Below are 19,263 nucleotides of genomic sequence, written 5' to 3'. Positions count from 1 at the left end.
ACCAATGAAAATAATTAACACAAGAATCCATACTCGTACCTTAAGGTTGTGATGCCTCAGTCGGATCCTTTTCTGGAAGAGGAAATAAGTGAGGATACCTAGACTTCATGTCCTTTTCAGCTTCCCAAGTCATTTCTTCCTAATTTTTGTTTCTCCAAAGTACTTTCACCGAAACTACGTCTTTAGTCCTCAATTTCCAAACCTGTCTATCTAGTATAGCAATGGGAGTTTCCTCATATGATAGCTGCTTTGTGACGTGAACATCATCAACTGACACGACTCTAGAAGGATCTCCGGTGCATTTACGAATCATAGACACATGAAAGACTAGATGTACAGACTCCAAGTCAGAAGGCAAGTCTAACTCATATGCTACCTGATCTACCTTGCGTATTATCTTATATGGTCCAATGTACCAAGGGCTAAGTTTTTCTTTCTTACCGAACCTCATAACGCCTTTCATCGGTGATACCTTTAGGAATACCCAATCGTCAACCTGAAACTCCAAGTCTCGTCGTCGATTATCCGCATAAGACTTCTTACGGGTTTGAGATGTTAATAGCCTTCCATGTATAAGCTTAATCTTCTCGATTGCTTATTGTACCAACTCTGGTCCTACTAACTTAGTTTCCCCAACATCGAACCATCCTATAGGCGACCTACACTTCCGTCTGTAAAGAGCTTCGTATGGAGCCATCTGAATACTGGAATGATAGCTATTATTATATGCAAACTCAATAAGCGGCAGATGATCATCCCAGCTACCCTTGAAGTCTATCACACAGGCCTGTAACATATCCTCAAGTGACTAAATAGTACGCTCAGCCTGTCTGTCTGTCTGAGGATAAAATGTCGTACTCAGACTTACCCGAGTCCCCAATCCTTTTTGGAAGGACCTCCAGAAATTAGATATCCCAGATAATAGATATAGGGACACCATGAAGTCGTACTATCTCCTTAATGTAAAGACTTGCATAATCCTCTGCGGAATATGTAGTCCTAACGGGCAGAAAATGGTCTGATTTTGTAAGTCTATCAACAATCACCCATATAGAATCGAACTTATGCTGGGTACGAGGTAAGCCTACGATGAAATCCATATTGATTACTTCCCACTTCCAAGTTGGAATCTCTATAGCCTGTAATAATCCACCCGGTTTTTTTATGCTCAATCTTAACCTGCTGACAGTTAGGGCACTGAGCAACAAACTCCGCTATATCTTTTTTCATTCTGTCCCACAAATATATTTCCCTGATATCATGATACATCTTTGTTGCTCCTGGATGGATAGAATAACGAGAATAGTGAGTTTCTCCCACAACCTGTCGACGCAGCCCTGCAACATTAGGGACACATAATCGTCCTCGATATCTAAGGACCCCACCTTATGTAATCTTAAATGGTGTCTTATCCTTCTGAGGAGTTGTATCCCTGTAATGAGCTAACACATGATCCTCGTACTGGCGTTCCTTTACTTCAGTTACTAAAGAGGATGTTGTCGTGTCCTGAATAGTTACACCGGTATCACATGAATCCAGTAATCGAACTCCAAGACTAGCTAGCTTATGAATGTCACAGGCTATTCCACTCTTCCCTGGTTGTAAATATGACAGGCTACCCATAGATCTACGGTTGAGGGCATCAGTTACTACATTCGCCTTCCCGGGATGGTATAAAATATCAACGTCATAGTCTTTCAGTAGATCCAACCATCTCCTTTGGCGTAAATTCAATTCATTTTGCTTGAAGATATACTGAAGGCTCTTATGATCTATATAGATATCAACATGAATGCCATACAAGTAGTGCCTCCACATCTTTAGTGCATGAATCACTGCGGCTAACTCTAAATCGTGGGTCGGGTAATTCTTCTTGTGTTTTCTTAATTTTCTAGAAGCATAAGCTACAACTTTACCATGCTGCATCAGTACACCACCCAATCCAATGCCTGAAGCATCACAATAGATAGCATAACCATTGGCCCCCTCTGGGAGTGTTAGAGCCGGTGCTGAAGTTAATATGTCCTTTAATGCCTGGAAACTTCGTTCGCAAGTATCAGTCCATTGAAACTTTGCTCCCTTATGAGTCAACTTTGTCAATGGTGCTGAAAGAGAAGAAAATCCCTCTATAAATCTCCTAAAATAACCTGCCAAGCCGAGGAAGCTACGAACCTCACATCATCTGCTTTGGGCCAAGGCCAAGTCTTTACTGCCTCAATCTTTTGTGTATCAACCCGGATACCTTCACCTGAAATAATATGCCCAAGGAAAGCTACAGAATTCAACTAGAATTCACATTTAGAGAGTTTGGCGTACAACTTCTCTTTTTGTGAACTTTGAGCACAGTACGCAAATGATCTGCATGCTCAGTTTCTGAATGAGAATACACCAATATATCATCAATGAATACAATCAAAAATAGATCTAGAAAGGGTCTGAACACTCAGTTCATCAAGTCCATGAATACTGTTGGGGCATTAGTCAAACCGAATGACATAACACGAAACTCAAAGTGCCTGTATATGGTCCTGAATGCTATCTTCGAAATATCTTTCTCCTTAACCCTTACCTGATGGTACCTGACCTCAGGCCTATCTTCGAGAAACACTTGACACCTTGCAACTGATCAAATAAATCATCAATCCTTGGAAGTGGATACTTATTCTTGATCGCCACTTTATTCAACTGTCTATAATCAATACACATCCGCAAGGAACCATATTTATTCCTCACAAATAACACAGGTGCTCCCCACGGTGATGTACTAGGTCTGATAAAGCCTTTTTCAAGCAAGTCTCTTAGTTGTTCCTTCAAATCTCTCAGCTCTGCAGGTACCATTCTATAGGGAGGAATAGATATTGGATGAATATCTGGTAATATGTCAATAGCAAACTCAGTTTCTCGCTCTGGCGGAAGACCTGGAAGTTCATCGGGAAACTCATTAACCATAGGGATAGATTAAATGGTTGGTGACTCTACTTTCATATCCTGAACCCGAACTAAGTGATAAATATAGCCCTTTCTGATCATCTTCCTTGCCTTGAGATAGGAAATAAATCTACCTCTCGGCGATGCCGCATTACCTTTCCATTCCAAAACAGGCTCCCCTAGAAATTGAAATCGGACCATATTTGATCTACAATCAACGTTGGCATAACAAGAAGCCAACCAATCCATACCCATTATAACATCAAATTCTACCATATCTAACTCAATTAGGTATGCTATTGTAGATTGACTATGAACTACTATTATGCAATCTCTATATACCCGCCTAGCTATCACTGGATCCCCAACAATTGTGGACACCTCAAAAGGGTTAACCAACTCAGGTTTTATTTCAAACTTACAAGCAACCAACAGAGTAACATATTATAAGGTGGAACCTGGGTCAATCAGTGCATATACATCATATGAGGAGACTGATAATATACCTGTAACAACATCAGGTGACGACTCATGATCCTGTCGTCCTACTAATGCATAAATGCGGTTCTGAGGACCGCTCGAGCTAGATGCTCTACCTCTGCCTCTACCACGATTGATTGGTACTTGTGAGCCTTGCCCAGGGGGGCGTACTGATGATGATGAACCAACTACAGATCCTGCTGGCTGAACTATGCTTGCATCACCTCTCGTCGGACAATACCTCATAATGTGGCCTAGATAACCATAAGTATAACAAACACCCAACCACATACGGCACTGCCCGGCATGCTGCTTATCACACTGAGCACATAGTGGCAAGGGCGACCTCATCTGACTTGACTCACCCCTATACTGAGAACTTGAGGCCTTGGAATTCTGACTAGGCCCTGAATATGTGGAACGATCAAATCTCCAACCGGCAAACTGACAGGGTGCGCTGATGGCTAGGCTGGATACCTCGGGTATTGTTGTCTCTAACCACCTCGAAACTCACTAGAAGTACCTGAAGATCTCTCTCTCTCTTACTCTGGCCCCTATCATGCTCACAATCCGCCCTCTGCTTCTGTTTACACTCCTCTACACCCTGAGAGTATGCCTGAATATGAGAAATATCCATGCATGGTTGAAGTGAGACCGACATGCAGTCATTAAGCAGGTGCGACTCCAACCCCATCACGAACCGGTGAACCCGATCCTCTATCTTATCTACAATAGTGGGAGCATACCTAGCCAACGAATCAAACTGAAGGTTGTACTCCTGAACACTCATTTTACCCTGCTGAAGGGTCAATAACCTATCAACTCCAGCCCTTATAAGCTAGAGTTGTACTCCTAGCCAACTCTATCTACAATAGTGGGAGCATACCTAGCCAACGAATCAAACTGAAGGTTGTACTCCTGAACACTCATATTACCCTGCTGAAGGGTCAATAACCTATCAACTCTAGCCCTTATAAGCTCTGGTGGCAGATAATGACGAAGAAAAGCCTCTATAAACTCATGTCATGCCGCTGGAGGGGCATCCTCACCTCTGGACAACTCCTAAGACTCGTACCAATTAACTGCAACATCTTGAAGTCTGTAGGAAGCTAGCTCAACTGACTCAGTCGCAATGGCCTTCATTACCCTCAAAGTCTTCTGCATCCTATCGATAAATACCTGAGGGTCCTCGTTTGGATCTGCTCCAGTGAATACTGGAGGGTCCAAATTAATGAAATTACGAACCCTCGCACTGACAGAGCTATCTGCATAACCAATACCTACTTCCTGATGTCGAGCCTGTGCGGATACTAATTGAGTTAATAGCTGAATAACATCTCTCATCTCCTGACCAGGTGCATCTGGCTGAGGAGCTAGACGTACAGGGGTTGGCGCTGGAGCTAGTGCCCTTCGGAGCTCCTCTGGAGAGGGTGGTGTATGTGAAGTCTAAGATGGAATCTCACTATAAGACTTTCCCCGAGCCCTGGTAACTCGTGGCGCTCGACTAGTAGTCTCATCAGCCACGGACTTGCCCTTCTGGGTGGCTGTAGCCTTCTTAGGCATCGCTTAAAACATAATATATCGTTAGGGAAATGAATCCTCATATCGCACGATCTAAGATAAGAAAGGAGGATAACGTCCTATATGTCCTGTAGCCTCTTGTTTATAAATGTGGTGCACAACACACTCATAGACAAGACTCTACTAGACACGATCTGTAGATAACCCTAAGACAGAACTGCTCTGATACCACTTTTGTCACGACCCAAACCGATGGGCCATGACGAGTGCCCGAGTCTTACCTGTTGAACACCTCTAAGCATGCGTCTAAGATATAAACATGAATTAAGGGTAGGTCATGAATAATATCTGTCAATAAACTGCTGAATTACGTGAATAACATACATGAAGGAGACATGTACAAAAGACATATATACATATACATGCGGAATATAGTAGGGCGAGATGACAAGGCTACTATGGACAACTACATATCCAAGACTAGAAGCCGATAAGGCCACATACTTTCCAACTATACATAACTGTCTACAGACCTCTAATAAAGTGTACAACTATATGAAGGACGGGACTAGGCCCCGTCGTACCCATATCTACATACAAAAATAGCATACCAAAACTAATAACATCTCCAGATCAAGTGGAGCACACCAACTCTCGCTGATCAAGGATCCTAAAAAGGGGGACCGTCAGCTTGTCTACCTGCACCTGCGGGCATGAAACGCAGCGTCCCCATGCAAAAGGGACGTCAGTACGAATAATGCACCGAGTATGTAAGGCATGAAAATCAGTCCATAAAAAACATAGATGAAACATGGAGTAAAGAATTCCACTTGTAAGTCTAAATAACTTTGTGAATCCCGAAATATTTATAATGTCATGCATGTACGTATAAATATCGTATCATGCATAGGTATATGTGTACATAATATCATCAAGCCTCTGTGGGCATACCATCATATCATCTCGGCCACTGTAGGCAAAATCATCAACATATACCAGCTGATCAGGTGGTGGTGCGTATATAACGCCATAACCTTTTTCATATCCCATATACATATAATATACGCGTATATAACGTCATCTGGTCATTGGTCAATGTACATGTATAAATGAATGAAATGCATAAGAAATACGTTGATAAGACTTCTCGGTATGTCATAAGATCCATATGCCTTCGGATAAATTTTATCAACTACATATTTTTCTGAGATCCATGAACATAAGATATAACAATAAGACACATGGAAAATCAAGAACATAGGCATCACTAGTACTTCTAAGAATATAGTCATTTGTGAAAGTTGTGCGTTTGCTCATTTTGTTGTAGCATATGGGTCATGCCAAAATGAAAGAAGAGATAGCCTTAACATACCTGAGTCGATTCTCTTAACAATCCCTCTAACACACGTCTTTTACGAAAAACACGTAACGGCGGATCGGGGTGAAAAAAAATCCGTATGATATTCTTGAGAAAGATTGTACCGTGCTCTCTTAGAATTGAATCTCACACTGCTGTAGCGTTATGAAATTTCATAAGAATTCATTTGGGAATTCATCCGTTACTTAGCACATACACCCCCCTTAAAGATGTAGGAAGATGTCTTAAAATTTTAGGTTGTGGGCCCCACTTTTTTGATGATTTAGCCATATAATCCTCTAAGGGTGCCACCTTATTAAATGAACTTAAGAGTCTCATTCATCTAAGGTCCTTGGCTGCCACGTTGATGTTCATTAGGCTTATCCAAAGATCTTAATTAATTAGCTAATCTCTCACTCAAATCAATAATTACCCAATTATCCACATAATTAAGAATTATCTCAAATTACTTAAAATACTACTCACTTTTAACACACTTTATACACCTTGCTATCATGGTCATGTGGTACCTTGTATGACACTAGTCCATAAATACCAGGTATTATAGCTCGGACCGTATTTTATTCCAAATTGACAACCTTCAACGAAACTCATTTTCTTTAACTCGTTTACCCTTTAACCTTCACGTCACTTACTTATCGCCTGTTATAAATGGCACAAATACTTATAACCTCAAAAATAATCTCATCCTCGAGTCTACGTTGATTAACTTACGACGAAACTTTAACGTACGAAAACGCGAAATGTAACAGCTGGACACAAATCTACAGATTGTCGTGCTCTAAGGAAAGACAGGAAGAATGGTCAAGCAAACATGGTTGAAAAGCACGAGGATATTGATGACTTATGTGCTATGCTGTCTGAATGCAACCTGGTGGGAAATCCTAAGTAATGGTAGATTGATTCTGGAGCCACTTGTCACGTATGTGTTGTTAGAGAAGCATTTGCTACATATACTCCCGTTGGACCCGAAGAGACGTTTTCTATGGGAAATTCTGCAACGGCCAAGATTGAAGGATGTGGCAAGATATTTCTGAAAATGACCTCTGGCAAGATAGTGACTCTGAACAATGTCCTTCATGTTCCTGAAATTAGGAAGAACTTAGTCTCTATTGTACTTCTCGTTAAGAACAGGTTTAAGTGCGTTTTTGTATCTGATAAGGTTGTAATAAGTAAGAATGAAATGTTTGTAGGAAAATATTACCTCACTGAGGGCATTTTCAAACTGAATGTAATGGTCATTGAGAATAATAAAATTCCAGCTTCTTCTTACTCACTTGAGTCAAATGATTTATGGCATAAACGTTTGGGACATGACAGTTATAAAACCTTCCGAAAAATGATTAATTTGGAAGTATTGCCTAAGTTTGAATGCGGTAAATCAAAATGTCAAATATGTTTGGAGTCTAAGTATGTTAAACATTCTTATAAGTCAGTTGAAAGGAATTCAAATCCTTTAGACTTAAGTCACACAGATATTTGCGGCATGAAGTCAATACCATCTCGCGGTGGAAAGAAGTATTTCATAACTTTTATTGATGATAGTACTCGATATTGCTATGTCTAGTTACTTAATAGTAAAGATGAATCAATAGATACATTCAAGCAATACAAAACTGAAGTTGAAACACAACTTAACAAGAAAATTAAAATGATAAGAAGTAATAGGGGTGGTGAATACGAATCTCATTTTAAAAAAATATGTTTAGAATATGGAATTATTCATCAAACAACGACCCCTTACAAGCCCCAATCCAATGGAATTGCGTAAAGAAAGAATCGTTCATTAAAGGAGATGATGAACGCATTGTTGATAAGTTCTGGTTTGCCACAGAACTTGTGGGGGGAAGCCATTCTTACGGCTAACCGGATACTAAATCGAGTACCCCATAGCAAAACACAATCCATTCCATATGAAAAATAAAAAGGAAGGAAGTCCATCTTGAATTATCTTAAAGTGTGGGGGTGTCATTTCTCAAAATGAAATGGAAAGGAATGAAGCCCAAAATAAGAATTTCACATATTTTTATCTAAGAAGCTTCAATCTCAAGTTCAAATTCATAGCATTATAGATTAAATGTTTTGGGTGTGACGATTGAATCCAAAATTATTACTAGTTTGTATTGATTATCAAAGCATTTTGTGACGAAAAATGTAAGTTCAACTTTAACATTAATCATGTTTAAATGAATCAAATTAAATATTTTTTCAGGATGATTAAATTCAAAATTTTACTCGTAGCGAAAAGGCTCATGATGACAACATAACTCAAAAACAAGTTATCAGAATTGAATCAATATTTCTAGAGATTGTCATTTGTCGCGCTTTAGTTTATCAAATAGTGGATCATCTATTATTTCACTTTCTCATCATTTTTGTTAGTTTTTTACCAGAACTTTATTTTTCCACTACCAATAAGTGGAAAGTTTTGATTCTTCTTCTTCAAAAAAAAAAAAGATAGAGAGGGGATAATTTCTCCTATACAAAGTATTGAGTTATTCTTCAATATAGCAAAACACATATTTACTAAGAGCCTAAAATAACTTCAATTTTTAAAGCATTATTGAGTACACATGTATGAGTGAATTTCTACATTTAACAAAAAATAAAATTAACAATCATTAATTATATAAGAGGTTACCATCAGAGAAGAAACTTTTTTTCAAGTCATTTGCAATTGAAAAAATTATAAATGAACAAAAATATTATATGTAACACTACAATTTCGAAAGAAATTTATATGTGACAATATGAAAGCGCAAAAACTGAAGGTGTAGATCATATTTGTCAAATTGGCTTATCATATAAATTCGACTTAGGTTCTCGAAACGGGACAAATAAAATTAAATAATGAGCGCGACTTATACATCGCAATAGTAGCATTCGACTTATAAATTGCAGTGATGAAACACGATTTATTATTTGACACGCTTCTTCAACTAAGCTAGCGTTTGAACGTAAATTCCCAAATTTGTTTTGAAAAATCTGATTTGGGTGAAGTTTGGTTTGAAGATGAAAATATGTTTGGACATCAGTTTTCAAAACATATTTCTCAAATTTATTTTGGAAAAACATGAAACATGTCTTATACCCATAAGTTTAAAAAATTATCACAAATACCCAACAGTCTCATTATCAATAACATTCATTATATTATCGCAAACCATAGTCCTGAATATAAATAAATTTGGCATAAAATTATTATTTTTATAATTAACTACATGATACACTATCAGATGACCGAGAAAACGAAACAACATCGTTACAAAATAATAAATTGTGGACTCTTTTATAAAATATAAAAGTTTAGGGTAATTTTAAAAAAATATAATAGTGATATTTTGGCTCAAGGATTTGGGATTTTGCCAAAATGTAGGCAAAATCTATGGCCAAACGGATCCTAACTTTCACCTCAAAATTTCTGTCGCACATCAACACTTTGTTTCATTAAGAAATTAAAAAATAGTCAGATTTATAAGTGATAATTGAAAAATAGTCACAGTTTTAAAAGTAATCAAAATTTAGCCACATTTCAAGATAAATCTGAACGAAAATATTGTTCAAAATTGAAAAATAGCCGCAACTTTAAAAGTAATCGAAATTTAGCTTTTTCATGTAAAGATAAATCTGAATGAAAACACTGTTCAAAATTCGAAAAATATTCCAACATAATATACCGAAAATTCAGTATAATTCTAGCATATTATACTAGAGTTTCAGTATAATATACCGGTCCAGTATAATATACTTTGAGTTATACACCTGTGCATCTAATATTCACTATATTATGCTGGAACTTTCTAGACCGGTCCGTATTGCAGTAAAATAGTAGCTATTTTTTGATGAATTTGTAAATGGTAACTATTTTTGAATTATTGGTGAGAAAAACTATTTTTACCTTTGTTTTGTTATCTCTTTGGTCTCGCCATTAAAAAAATGTAGACTTCAACTTCGGTGTAAGCTGAACAACTGGTTCATCTGGACAGCTCTTCCCGGGTTAGATGCTTGCCGGTTTTGGTTAGCGTTTACAGCAATTTCTGTATTCTCTGATCGGAGAAAACTGCGGCCGTTGATACTTCCGGGTCGGAATGCGGGTTTGAATCCGATTTCGTTATTGGAAGGGCACATTTACAATGATGCCGTGAACAAGTATGTTTTTTGATTGGTTCTTATTGTGGATCATAATAGATGTTTGTGTTTAATTTGAATTTAGAGAGTATAAGATGTAAATGTATTTTGCAGAAATTGATATCTTTGTTCTTCTTAATACATGAATGCCTGGGAAAATTATGCTTTTTTTTTCATGCTCGTGCTCGTAATAGTTTTATTCTTTTTGAAACAGAGGAAGCATATTATTGTCTAAATATTTAAATAAAAATTGCGTTAGATACTTTCCTGCAATTTCTATTGGGATTTGGGAGTATGCTCGAGTTTTATTGCAAGCCTGTTAGTTACTAATTCAGTTTAATTAAAGTCTTTCTTTGAGTTCAAAAAGAAATTCAGTACTTTTTTCTACTCTAAATATATTCTTCTATTTATATGAAGATATAATACTACTCCACCTATTTTGATTCTCTAATGTAGATGTGTTATATTAAACCTTAATAAATTTCTATTAATTATATATTGAGAACTCAAGTAGAAAATCTCATGAGCCTGTTTAGTATATCTAGGCAAAGACGAGCTCGAGCTTTAGGCTTGTTAAACTTCTACTGGTCGAGTGTGAGCATGGCTTAGAACTCCTTTAGTATTTGAGCCGAGCTCTACTTGTACGTTAACACATTTTAGTTCGAAAATCAAAACTTCGATTGAATTTACAACTCTAGTGTAACACAAACAAAAATAAACATGAAAATTCAGTTTTTATACAATTAGGGATTGCCTTATGGATTTAGATTGAGTCGGTGGTCTAGAGAGTGTGGGAATGCTAAGATGTATCCTTTCATTAATTATTATTTACTCTTACTATTTATGAGGATAATCAGAAATGGAGATTTGTGCATACCAAGGCTAACTATTTTTTATCGAGCTCTCTTGGGAAAATGGTTGTGGAGATCCACATGTGAGGAGAACCTCTCTTTTGTAGGAGGTGCACAGGTGATATGCGTGAAGCATGGATACAGTCAATATGGGTGGCTCTCAGAAAAGTCACATCAAAGAGAATATAAAGCAAAGAAAAAATAATCACAAGACTCCTAACTGAATAAGCAAGTTGGCGAAAGTCACGGAGAGGATGTGGATCATCTTCCACTCCATAACATTTCTCTTTAGAATTATGGGTCGTGATGTTCTCCATTTTCAAAAGTTAATAGGTGGTTCCTAGAACAGTAATTCCATATGACTAGTGAAGATATGGTAGATACAGCTGGTAGTTTCAATGGATCCTTTTTACTTCCATAAATGGAGTGAACCAAGCCAACATATACAAGAATGAGGATTAAAAAGCAGTAAGCAATTTACCATTTTTGATGTCCTGCATTTTTGCTAGTTTTGGAACTTAAAACCTATACTGATAAGCTCATAAAATAAGACACATTCAACCAGTGTTATTAAAAGCTATCGCTTCGTCGATTAAAGCAATGAAGTGATACAAGGTGAGGTGTTACCGCGTAATGGTGAAGTCATCCGCTTTAAAGAACTGAGCGCTTGAAACAATGATGTGCAAAGTTATCCGAATGAGAAACAATCAATTCTTTGACTACCATATTTGAGGAGTTGGATTGATGTCGACATTATTGTACTGCCCTCGTCCTGTTTTGTTGTGAAGGGGTTTGGAGTACGAGAGTCAAAGCACCTAATTTTCAGTGTGGATTTCGGCATAGATATTTCAAGTTTTTTTAAATAAAATTTACATATTTGAAAATTATGTGGAAAGGACCATACATCAGCATAGTTATTAATTCAAAATATTACAACATAGTTTAAGAAAATCTTAGTCAAAGGAAAACTATTTTACTCCCCCAAAATAATGTTAGTGTTACATAAAATGGGATAGAGGGAAAATTCTCGTTGCAATTTGATTATTATAATACTAAAATTATTATATTTGGTATTTCTAATTTTTTCATAAATTGCACGCTTTACTTCAGAGAAGTGTTTACATTATTTCACACTTTTCTTATTGAACTGTTATAAAACCTGATATGATGAACCTTTGAAGAATAAAGTTATCTGTATGCAAAGCCATGCTATAAAATCTTGCATGTTAAGCCTGTGTTAGAAACTTATCATGTAAACTTGCCTAGAAATGCTATGGAGTTTAATCTTTTCCTCTTGTTATGACTCTTTGAGCCTTGGCATGAATGTGACAAAATTCTATCTATTTGTTCTCATCAACATTAAAACGCCAACCAGTTACATGATCTGCCTGTTTTGTTGATCAGTAGATAGGTTTCTACTGGCATGTTTATTTCTATGTTGGTGTTAACTGTTACTTGCTGTGCACTTTCACACGTTAAAACGGAGTTTTTAAATGGATCTACAGCTAATATGTGTCCAATGAATTTTATTTTGTGTAGAAGCGGCAAAACAGGTATATAATCGGTAAATGAGTATGCTAATTTGTAACCTGTACTCATTTTACTAGCCATAGATTTAGGATCTATCAACCATTTACCTATTTTTTCCACCTCTAGATATTGGTAGAGTAGATTAATATATGAGAGACTAGAAAAAATGAATATTGTGCTTATGTGCTTTATAATTTCCATTCATGTGTCAGGTAGAATTTTGTTGACATATACGTTTATTACTCTCAAGTTTCAGTATCATCCTTGAAAACAAGCAGTTTTAGTTTTATGGAAAGTTTCTATTGTCCCAAAAAGCATTTAACTGCACATTTGTGCGTGTTAACATTTTTGGCTCCTTATTTATTTGTTTATTTAATCTCCATCCCATTTCTTCTTTTAGCCGTTCTCCGGGCTCAGGTGATAGGGTATCTAGATTGAATGGAGGTCTAGAACATTGATAAAATATTTGCATGTATAAACTTGACACGGGATTTGTTACAATTATGAAATACATTCGATCACTACCTCCTCACACCCTTCCAGTTCAATCAGTACCATTATCTCCTAATGTTTAGCTAGTAAATTGAACACTGTAGGTGTTTTACCTTTGGCTTTAGTTTTTGACTATGTTTTGGATGCAATGGTCATTTCCAGGAAATAGATTTTGGCTTTATTCTGCAGATCAGAACGTTTTTATGTATGCTTTAAAGCTCGATCCTCGTGATCTTTGCACGGAACACTCGTGAGGAGTGCCACTTGCCTTTTCATCTGTTACAACTCTGCCACTTGCATCAGTATTCCTTCCAGATGCATGCACACTTCATTTCACTGTTCTATATATCGTTCAGGTGCTGGATATGAACTACATAACCCATTTCCAGTAATTCCACTGGCTTCCCTCTGTCCCTGAATAACGGTAGTCTAACCTTTCTCTTTTTCACCAGAGACTCGCTCCAAATTATCAGTGTCTTCATCAGATGAAATTTTTGTTTTGACATCTGCTATCAGCTTTCGTTTACTTGGTATATCTCTGGTACCAGTGCTTGTGAGTATTGTGAGGAAATTGAGTGCATTGATTGTCCACAAAGTTTCCTAATATATTTTTGCTGATAAAGATTTATTTGGTGCATGTTTGTTTCTGTAATTGAAGTATCACCTTGCTTCTTTTCGTGTTTAAATGCAGCAAATGCTTTTATTGGCATTAAGTTATTTAAGTATGGTAGACCGTCAAATATGGCATCCTTGCTGCTCTTCGTGTTAAATGCAGCAAGTGATTTTATTGAAAATCTGACGGCGTCATTTTCAAGTTATTTAAGGATTCTAGAATGTGAATATCTAGATCTAGCAGTCCTGGTTAATTTCTAACTTAGGGTTCTGCTGGAATTAAGTGTTTTTATTCTTCTCTAGATTTGTATAGAGATAGTTGTTAGTTGATTAACTGAAAAAGTTACGTGCAGCGTCCTTGGTATAAGTTTCCTATTTGAGTGCTTCCATTATACCAGCATAACTTACTGGCGGAGCCCTTCGTATAAGGTTTTTCTGGATGATTGTTGAATGAAAAGTTCCGATTCTGCTCATGTGTTTCTATTAGACCAGCATAAATTATCATTGTCAATGAACTTGTAACCTTTGTAAAGTCTTACACGTGCTAGACTGTTCCTGCAGGTACATTACTGGAACGTCAGAGGATCAGGACTTTGTATCGGAGAAAGATCTGGATCATTTTCTGCAACTTCTAGATGGTAAAGACACCTAGCTCCTAGAATTGCTTGACCCATATTCTTAAGGGTTGCTTCCATTTGGATATATCTTCAGTACCTTTTTACCAAATTAAAAAGGGACAATCTTTTAAATTCACTTGTTTTGAGTTTGATTTTTGAGAGTTGCAATTTGACATGAAAAGGCTTGCTTTTCTGTTCCAGAACTTGGGATATGTGTGTTTAAATTACTGTTTTATTTTAACATAATTGGAAGGGTGGTGATCATGACGAGCTTTGTGGACTTTAAAATAGGTGCAACACGTTTGGTACTTTACATGTCCACATTTCAATTCTAAAAGTTATACTTAAGTCAGCTCTGGAATTTTCCATGACCGAGATACCAAATTTATAATGAATTTTGTGGTACGAAAATTGTGTTGATTGTTTTCAAATTGAATCTTTTCATCTATATTTGGAAAATCATATTCATCGGTTTTGCTCTACGTTTTGCTTAGTGGTTTTATCTATCAAGAAAAGCTTATCTCTATCCTAGAATTAATTAATTTTCTTCTTATCACCCTGAGTCTCTTGGTATACAATGTGAACTATGTCTTTGTTCCAAAACTGTCTGATGAACTGCGCTTTCATATAGTGTTTTAAGATTTTCAGACCTTCATGGACTTTAGGACTTATGAAGCTGCTGCTTATATTGTTTGCATGATTTCCCTGAAGTCGATCGATCATTCTACCTACTCGTTTTGATACCAAAAACTGCATCTTGTCTTGTTCACTTATTTTATTGTATCATCATTATGTATAACTTTTAGAAACTATGTACCAAAAACTGCACCTTGTTTTGTTCATTTATTTTATTCTGTCGTCATTATGTATAACTTTTAGAAACTATGTACCAAAAACTGCACCTTGTTTTGTTCATTTATTTTATTCTGTCGCCATTATGTATAACTTTTAGAAACTATGTAGTCACACATCATGTGTCATTGTTTATATTTTCCTGAAACAATGTAGTCATCCATCATATCTGTAACATGAAATCTATTGCAGGGTGCACCCTCTCCAGCTTTTCAAAGGCGAGACAAACCTAGGCGTGTAGACCTGTACTTTTCAAGTTGGGTTGTTAAGCCTGGTAAGTGGTGCCATTTCTAGTGGATGTACAAAACGAAAAATATCAACTTTGCCAATTGTCTAGGACACTATAGCTTAAGATTTACTTTTAAGTGTGCACTTGTAACTATGGTTGCAGTGGAATCAAAGAAAGGGGATGGACTACTGTCTGCATGTGAGGTCACACTATTTCAGTATGAAGATGTGGGCATCCCAAAAGATGTAGCATGGTTAGGGATTCGTCAGGGGCTCTGGCGTACTGTCAAGAAGTTGCACAATGGCCTCCGAGCATATCAGGATGCAAGGAAGTCAGAGGCAGCGGTTTCCAGGTGTGCAATGATGACAAGAATCACTGCAAAAATATCATCTGATGTAGGTACTGGTACTTTGGAGCGAGTCTCTGGTGAAGAAGAGAAACGTGAGACTAACGATATCCAGGGTCAGAGAGGAGGTGGCGGCATCAAGTGGAAATATGGGAAGTATTCCTACGCTGTTGATTTGAGCTTTGACCACGTTCCATTTCGTAAGTGTTCCTTCTTTGGGCTAGCTTCCGAGGGAACAAGTTTTCAGTTTCACGAACTCCACGAGGATTAATCTCATCATGTCTCAAATGGACAAACAATATTTTGTACATTGAGACCCAACATCACTTGTTTTTATTGTTGTTAGTAGTGTGAATTTCGTGTTCTCAATTTGGATAGTTATGGTTTCTAACTTATGTATTAGATCATTTTGACAAGCAGCACAGAGATCAAATTGTTCACTTCTCTTGACTAGAACATTTCCATGTATAGACTGCATCTTATGTTCATATCAACATTTTGATATGAAAATCTAAAGTTGGGATGACTAAAATTGTCTTGAATCAATATTGTAGTACATTTTTCGTAAACAGGTGATGATGTTATGTGCAAAAATACCAACCCTTCACTAATGCTAGGAAATGGTACTGTCATAGGTGAATTTAAGATTTTAAATCAGTGAATTTGAAATAATAGTCCATTCGCTATTTCTTTATGACAATCAAAATGGAATAATAAGTAAAACAATTATTTTTCTAGAAAATATAGTTCGATTCTAAAAAAGTGTATGTGCCATGTATTCACTACTACATTAGCCTTAGAAAAGGTACTGGGATGATTCAACCCTTTTTACTGCGAATTAAAAAAATTATGATGAGGAACGCTTCCCTTTTTAATAGATTTTACGCGCCACAAATTCTAATTAAAGTGGAGGTAATTCGACGATAAACGATTGGAAAACAAAACAAAAAAAAAACTGGTAATTCGACGATAAACGATTGGAAAACAAAACCAAAAAAAAAATACATCTTACTGAATCCAAAGATAGTATGAGAGGATAGTATGGCTTCTCAGGCTGTCACAATACCCAAACAAGGGGTATTTATGACGAAATGACTTACTCTCTAATATTTTGGACCCTTTCTACAATATGCAAATTCATGGCTCAACTCTCCTCTTGTCTCTATGGATAAAAGCTTGAAATGGACCACCTTTTTTTTTGATTTTCCACTCGATGTCCGGTATTCATATTGGGGCCGACTAAATCAGGATTCACGCCGGGAAGTCCCACATTGGGAGGTAAAGCGCTCCCTAACAAAGGCGACTCTATACCCAGGGAGTCAAACCCGAGACCTCTAGTTAAGGATGAAGGAATATTTATCACTTCACCACAACCCTTTTGTTAAATGGACCATCTAATATCAAAACAGAGAAAAAGAAGAAAAAAAATTGCTTCTTCCTTCAACGATAAAATAAAATATACTTACTTTATTTGAAAAAGAATGACGGAATGTTTGACCTAATGGTTAATGAAGTGGATATAGAATCACGAATTCTCAGGTTCAATAAAGCAAAACAATAGGTAATTTTCTTTACATATGTCCAAACTTTGTGGACAAAGTTATCTGATATCTATACTCATGGGAAGTAATGATAATGTGAAGATTAAAATATTCAATTCTCAAAGCAAACTTGGCATTGACAATATAATAAATCATAATTCATTAAGAATATTAAAAATATTTGGAAAATATCATAATCGAAGAAAGAATTATTTGATTCTCTAAATAATAATAGTGTCATATAAAAAAGAACCTAAAATAAGGGTGGCATGTGGGCCGGGCCCGGTCCTAAGTGGGCTTCGCGAGCCCGGTCCTAGGCGGGCCGGTCCTAAGTGGTCCCGGGCTTCGCGGGCTTCTTGTTGGAACCGGCCCGAGACCGGAACTACGAACTAACGGTCCCGAGTTTAAGTGGGCCGGTCCCGGGCCCAAGCGGGTCTAAATGGGCCCAACAGATACTTTCTATTTTTTAAATTTTTTTATACAAGTTAGAGAAAAAAAATAGTAATAAAGATATCTAAGGCAATTCCTTATAAATTATATTATAGAATTGTCACCTAAATTTTTTAATTCAAATTTAAAGACAAAAATATTGTAAAGAGATATTCAAAGTAATGCGTTATAATTTTATTATAGCATTAAAAAATTATGGCAATATCTTTCTTAGTCTTCCTCCCTCCTATGGAATGAGCACAACAAGGTGCTAATACCACCATTGAGAAGAAAAAGAAACTAATCAATATGTGCCAAAATACAAGTTACATATTAATTTACATGGTATCTCTTACAAATTTTATAAATCCTTCAAGATCCGGAAGAATTTCCGTTGGTGGTGGCGGAAAAGAAGCTTGGTCATCACCGCTTCTAGACGAAGCATCATCCTCCGCAAGTTCAGCTAGAATTTCTTCGTAAGTTTCGTCTACCTCTGGTTGTGATTCAGCAAGTCCAAAATTTCTTCTTTCCGAACGGATTCAATCTCTGAAAAGTACTGATTTTTCCATGCTCTCCCTCATAGATGCTCTATAATCACCGAGTTGAAGTCTTGCTTGACTAAAAGTACTCTCTGATGTCACTGTTGAAACTTGAATAGTTAAAATGTCTCGGGCCATCCTTGAAAGAATCGGAAAGTGTTTTTCTTTGTCCTTCCACCATTTCAAAATATTAAATGAGCCGTCGGGATTCACTTCCTCAATTCCCTGTGACAAATAAACTTCAAGCTCATTTAGTTGTGAAAAATCACTAGTACTAGAACCTTGAGAACCCATGAACCCCGCCCAAGCACTAAGTGCTCTTACTACCGCAGTTCTTTCAGATGATTGAGAACTAGAAGAAGAAGGAGTTGGATAATTTGGTCTAGCATGATCTAATGCAACTTGATAAGCATTATAAATAGTTTGAACATTTATTTTAATTGAGGCTATTGCGTATGGAAGTTTAGACAACTTCTCATCTTCAAGTGCTAAACCATTATAAATAGTTTCATACCAAAATTGAGGACCTCCTAATTTCATAGTAGGATTTAACAATGTAGCAACACCATAAATAGGGGGAATAGGAAAAAAATATGTTTCAAATTTTTTTTCTCATAGAATCAATAGCAAGTTGATAAATTTCCCCACCCTCTGAAAAATGATCAAACAAATTTGCAAGTTCTGCAATACAAACTAAACAGTTAGAAATAGTAGGATAATATTGCCCAAAAAATTCATTTGTAGCAATATGAATTTTTTCTAAAAAATCTACAAGCATTTTAACATTAGC

At 36.7% G+C, this 19,263-nt stretch overlaps 1 protein-coding gene across 2 annotated transcripts; it reads left to right on the top strand.

Moving 5' to 3' along the window:
• The first annotated feature begins 10,168 nt into the window (after window positions 1-10,168).
• On the top strand, window positions 10,169-16,496 carry LOC107763898 (uncharacterized). 2 transcript variants are annotated; one of them, XM_016582431.2, is made up of 4 exons: window positions 10,169-10,456; window positions 14,482-14,558; window positions 15,582-15,663; window positions 15,781-16,496. In XM_016582431.2, exons 2-4 carry the CDS (start codon window positions 14,556-14,558, stop codon window positions 16,233-16,235), a joined length of 540 nt encoding a protein of 179 aa, XP_016437917.1. In that variant the 5' UTR covers window positions 10,169-10,456; window positions 14,482-14,555; the 3' UTR covers window positions 16,236-16,496. The 2 variants fall into 2 exon arrangements, with proteins under 2 accessions (XP_016437917.1, XP_016437989.1); XM_016582503.2 differs by lacking the exon at window positions 10,169-10,456 and adding an exon at window positions 13,040-13,838.
• Window positions 16,497-19,263: the final 2,767 nt, after the last annotated feature.

This window comes from Nicotiana tabacum, chromosome 14 (assembly GCF_000715075.1).
Source record: "Nicotiana tabacum cultivar K326 chromosome 14, ASM71507v2, whole genome shotgun sequence".
Taxonomy (NCBI): Eukaryota; Viridiplantae; Streptophyta; class Magnoliopsida; order Solanales; family Solanaceae; genus Nicotiana; species Nicotiana tabacum.
Note: the sequence above shows the minus strand (reverse complement) of the source record. Positions and strands in the feature narration are given on the sequence as shown.